The sequence below is a fragment of the Asparagus officinalis genome, chromosome 1 (assembly GCF_001876935.1).
Source record: "Asparagus officinalis chromosome 1, Aspof.V1, whole genome shotgun sequence".
NCBI classification, from domain to species: domain Eukaryota; kingdom Viridiplantae; phylum Streptophyta; class Magnoliopsida; order Asparagales; family Asparagaceae; genus Asparagus; species Asparagus officinalis.
In genome coordinates, this window is record NC_033794.1 from 114,196,484 (window position 1) to 114,202,483 (window position 6,000).

Below are 6,000 nucleotides of genomic sequence, written 5' to 3' on the forward strand. Positions count from 1 at the left end.
TAATTTGTTCAATCTGTTGTCTTGTTAAGACATGATTTTTATTTCCTATTTCAAGCACTACTGATGTGTACTTTATTTTAGATTTCGGTAGTACCTTTTCTGGTGTGCTAACTGATGTACAAGGAAGGGTACAAGCATTATGGGCCAGTTTCTCCACTCAGGTCTGTCCTATTCAGTACTCCACGATAATAGTATTAATAACCTCATTGATACTCAAAGATGCTTAAACTGGGCTATTTGAATAAGCAGATTAAGTATGGTTGTAGCACTTCAGAAGATCACCAATTTGTCAGGGGTATACCCATCTACGCAATCAGTGAAGTTATTGATAAGATAACCCATGGCGCAAGTGGACCACCTCTTCTAATTAATGGCATAAAGAGACCAATGCCTCTAATCAGAATTTTGGAGGTGGAACTTTATCCTACTTTGCTTTCTAAGGCGAGAAATTTTGGACTGAGCGACAGTTGGATAAAGGTAATGGTTTCTTAATACTGAAGATGTAACCATGATCGAACATAACAGGAATACATTCTATTTCTTTCGGTTCTGTTTATCTGTCTTCTGAACTTTAAGTGTTGCGGATGAAACTTGTTGGATGAGTTTTTCGCAATTTTTTTATACCCAACCCGTAGTGCAAATCGTCAACCGAAAGGCTGAAACCTGCTTGATCCTGACAGCTATGTGCACTAAACTAACCGAACTCAAAGGGATATGGGCAAGTTTAAGGTTCGGGGGAATTGGATTAGTTTTTATGGCTTCCTTGGTTTTGGGTAGATGTTGGGCTTTTAAACTGTAAATTCTCAACCAAAAGGCTGAAACCCACATGGCGCTGATGGCTTTGAGCAATTAACTATCTGAAACCACACCAGACGTGCTGCAAAAGGTTCTAGGTTATGGTGAATTAGATCAGTTCTCCGGAGGTTTCTTGAATTTGGATGTATATTTGGCTTTTAAAATAGCCTAAGATCACAGTGGGAGTGAATATTTGAGCAATTTAAATTAAAAACATATGGAGTACTACTTCATTTGATCCAAAAATTATGCAGTTTGAGAAACAAATATTATAAGACATAAGCTTCAATTCGCTTTCATGAAACATACAAGGAAATATCACATGAGACATAAAAATACACATTTTTGTGAGTTGTAGACTTTAAAGTACAAGGTACCTGTTTGTATGCTAGCCTTCCTTTATCATCTCAATATCTCATTCCACCAACAGTTTGTGGAAGACTAGTTGGGGGTGGCAAAGAGTGAAAGGGATCAACTTTGACCTGACCTTTATAAGCTTGGCCTAAACCTGACCCATTTTAATGAATGGTTCAAGACATCAACTCATACCCAACCCAAACTTAAACATGTTAACTATGTCCAGTTCAGGTTACCCATTTAAGTTGATCCACTTGGTTTAGCTTTCATTTCTTAAAACTACATATTTAGGGGAGGAGTTTAGTTTTGATTTATGTTGATCACTTGCTTTCCCGTTTCATACGTGCTAAATTGTTCTTGAGAGGTTCAATTAAAATTTCGTATGTGCTTATCTATACTTCTATACTACTTATAAAATATAGAATACCCATGTTAAAACTTTTGATTTCCTTTTTACACTCTCAATTTTTATGACTCACAATTATACCATTATTTATGAAACTAGATGATCCATAACCTCTCATTAACTATGCACCTCTTCATTTTCTCAAAATATTTGGTCGTTCACTAAAATATAATAATAATTTATAATGATAAAATTCAAAAATATTTATAATTTACTATAAAGAATTAATAATTTTATAAAATAGTAATATTATTTATTTAATAAATTATTGTACAGAATTATAATCATTAATAATAGTATAAATAGAGATTGATTCTTTATGTTGTAAAGAATATTACCTTGTTCGATTATTAATATCGTGTTAGTAATCAAAATTTGGAAGTTATAAATTAAAAATACTTTTATGTACGAATAATCCTTTATATAAAAATATGGGATCCCTGAAATTTGTGAGACGTTTTTCTCTTTATTTTCTCAAAATATTTTGTTGTTCACTAGAATATATTAATAATTTATAATGATAATAAAATTTATAAATATATTATAATTTATTATAAAGAAGTATTAATTGTAATGGAATAGTAAAATTATTTATTTATTAAATGATTGTACATAATTATAATTATCAATAATGCTATAAATAGGGATTGATTCTTTATATTGTAAGAAATATTACCTTGTTCGATGTTATAATATCGTATTAGTAATAAAAATTGGACGTTATAAATTAAAAATACCTTTATTGAGGAAAATTGCTTTATATAAAAATATTGGATCTTTGAAATTGATGAGACATGCACTTTTTGTTGGAAAGTGCATGTCTCATAAATTTCAAGGATCCAATATTTTTATATAAAGTATTTTTAATTTATAACATATGGTTTTTTATTACTAGGACGATGTTAATTATAGAACAAGGTAATATATCTTACAACATAAAGTCATATAGTATTAAGAATTATTGCCATTGTTTAATTAATGTTGTAACAATATATCTACATAGCATAAATATTGATGACATAAATGGTTTAATTATTTCAATAGTGTTACTTAAACTAATGATTCCATTATTATTTAATAATTGTACTCTTAAATAAATTGTTTAAGAACATAATAATAAGCAAATTTAAATAACTATTATATGTATGTCAATAATAGTATAAGTACTAATAATAGTATAACTTAAATTTTTTAATCATATTGTAATAAAATAACTTTGTAAAATGTTTATATATCTATATATATATATATATATATAGTATATATATATATATATATTATATATATATATATATAGAGAGAAATGGTATGCTTGGTCACCCACAAATTTTGTTTGGCTTGGTAAGTGATGTGTTACTATCCTCATCCAGCTCACTCACCACATGTGTGAATGTGGGTCCATATTGAGATGAGTGGAGGAGCGATGATGACACATCACTACCAAGCATTACTTTTTTGTGCTTGGTACCAAGCACATACCCATATTCTATATTATCTATTACTATTATACTATATAGTATATATATATATATAATATAGTATATATTAATATATATATATAATATATATATATATAGTAGGTGAGTAGTAATATAATAATTATTAAGATAACAAAAAATATGTCCACATGCAAAACACGTGCATTATACTAGTAGAATGATTAAAATTTGAAACCAATCATGTATTGGAATGATTAAATTTTGATTTTTGCTCTTGAGAATATTCTGGCTTAATTGGACAATAAGCAAACTGTTGAATATTAGAATTAAAATTAGAAGTTGATCACCAAGAAACTAATCCTTAGTGAGAAAGATTTCTGATAAGTGATCAGACTAAAATGAAATCTTACCTAATAATTAGATTTTAATAAGTTTTACTAATTATCTTCAAAATATTAATTAAGTCAAGTAAAATTTCTAACTAAAAGTAGTCTTTTAGAGATAAGTGAACAAGAGAATTTCTACCAAAATTAAAATTTTATTACCATGAAAATACTGGTCACTTTTTTCTAAATTTGTTGCCTTATACTTTTCCAAGACAAAATCATCTTACTTCAAGTGACCCTTAGAGGGTGTTTGGCAACCCACCCAAAACCGTTCTAGGTTCAGCCCTGGCCTAATTTCTGTGCTAGTCTGACCTGGAATGGACCAGAAGAGGGTGGATCAAACTAAGACTAGTTTAGTAGTCAAAATTGGACCTACAGTAACTGGGCTAATTCTGACCTAGTTTTGCCAAACAAACATAGAATTTGAACTTGGGCAGGACTAATCTTTGTCTGATTTTAAGGGGTTGTCAAACACATCCTTAACAAAGAGCTTTATACTGAAACGGTTTCATCTATCTAGCACATACTACAAGATGAGGTCGTTCTTATTGTTATAGTTGTACTTGACAATATAACTTATACAATCATCCTTAACTAAGAGAGCATCATATGCTTAGAAGAAGCACAATATAACTAGCATAATCATCTTTAATTAAGAGATCATATGCTTGGACGAGTACTTTCTAGGCTTTGCACTATATAGTTTAATAATTGAATTTCCACTCAACATGTACTTTATCTGTTGAAGGGTATTTTTTCCATTCTTATCGTCAATGAAGGTTGATATTTCTTGTACCATCCTTATCATATTTATTGTATTCTATATTGTGTAGGCACTTCTATCATGATGTTGTACCTGTACGTGACACATACCATACCCAAAGTAGACACTGACCTTGGGCACGCCTTGAATATATCTACACATGTATTCAGATGTGTATTCAATTATTTAATGCATATTTTAATTTAAAACAGTCGTCTTGTACTTTTGGACGTATATCTACATTTCATGTCCACTTTCTGAAACTTGTTCGATAAGGATCGGGTTCGTTTCAGCCAAGGTTTTAAATGTCGTCCGACATGTCCGACATGTCGGCCGACATATCGGCCGACATATCGGTTTGAGGGCTTGACCGACACGACATGGACGTTTTCAACTCGTATGTCGGTTTTCAGGGCCAAATCGGAAATATCAGGGTCATATCGGGCATATCGGCTTATTTTTTAGCTTTAAGAAATCGGCCGATATGATACTTTTTTTAAGATCTGTTTTTTGTTATCGGGTTTGGGTTTAGTGATAAATATCCAAACCCGTTTGACCCGTTCTCATGTTTAAGGGTTTCTTTATGAACACGATAGAAAGAATTTATGAACCCAAATCCATATATTATTTACTTTTTTTATATGTTTAGTCTATAGAATTTATAAAGTATGCTTATATTGAATTTATGAATGCTTAGATTACATTTAGGACATGATATTATACATATGCGCACTACCCGATATAACAATCCGATATTTAGTCAATGTCCCTCGATATATCCCCGATTTTCGCTATCCGACATGGATTTCAGCCATCCGACATGAACCCAACATCCGACATTTAAAACCTTGGTTTCAGCCCATGATCAGTTTAGAACCATAATTGAAAGGGTCATTTGTTTATCTAGTTAAAAAAACACACGATTTTCCAATTTATAATCTACAATAAAAGAAATAGAAAATGTTGTTCTCCGTACATGAAAACACGATATTGGTCTTGTGTAATTATTAATTTCAATATACATGTCTGTGTTCCTGTACTCTACGCTTTACAAATTTCCCGTATCCTGTATCCTCACCTGTACCATTGTCATGCAGCATAGTTACTGCTAGAGTCTATACTAAAATAAAAAACAGCTTATTATATCATTTAGAGTACGTTAATAAATTTTTTTATGAGATTGACGACATGTTAATGATGCATTACCAGGCTCTTGTGAAAAAGGACCCAGTAAGGAGACAAGTCTTGAGAGTTAAAGGTTGTTTGGCGGGATCAAAAGCCGAGAAACTGTTAGAGCAAGGAGACATGATCCTAGCAGTCAATAAAGAGCCGATCACTTGTTTCCGTGATATAGAAAATGCCTGCCAGGACTTGGACAAGTGTAATGGTAATGATGGGGGCCTAGATATGACAATTTTTCGGCAGGTGATTCTTCAATACGTGCTCCAGCTTCTTCTTTTGTAATTAATTTTGTTTATTTAATATTAGCTTTGTTCGCTTGCAGGGTCGGGAGATTGAACTAGTTGTTGGAACAGACATCAGAGATGGAAATGGTACAACTCGCATGGTGAATTGGTGTGGATCTGTAATTCAAGACCCCCACCCTGCAGTTCGTGCACTTGGTTTTCTTCCTGAAGAAGGGCATGGTGTTTATGTTGCTAGGTACTAGCTCCTATTGATTGCTTTATTCTTTTGTTGGCGGAGAAGGTTGCTACTAGTTTCTACTTTTAGTTCATTATCAACAGTAGCCGCTACTATAAAACAATTAGTATAATTATTGAAAAAGTAGCTTTGAGAAAACGTGCTTATGTTTTTATGTATATAATCCATCGGTGTAAAAGTGCTGATAAGTAT

The 6,000-nt window shown here is 31.6% G+C and overlaps 1 protein-coding gene across 1 annotated transcript in view; it reads left to right on the top strand.

Moving 5' to 3' along the window:
- LOC109829068 (protease Do-like 7) overlaps nucleotides 1-5,867 on the top strand; it is a 29,873-nt gene extending 24,006 nt beyond the window's left edge. The window contains exons 19-22 of the mRNA XM_020396142.1: nucleotides 82-161; nucleotides 250-477; nucleotides 5,356-5,571; nucleotides 5,651-5,867. Of these exons, the coding sequence (XP_020251731.1) occupies nucleotides 82-161; nucleotides 250-477; nucleotides 5,356-5,571; nucleotides 5,651-5,815 (689 nt within the window). The 3' untranslated portion in view covers nucleotides 5,816-5,867. The remainder of the gene's footprint in view (nucleotides 1-81; nucleotides 162-249; nucleotides 478-5,355; nucleotides 5,572-5,650) is intronic.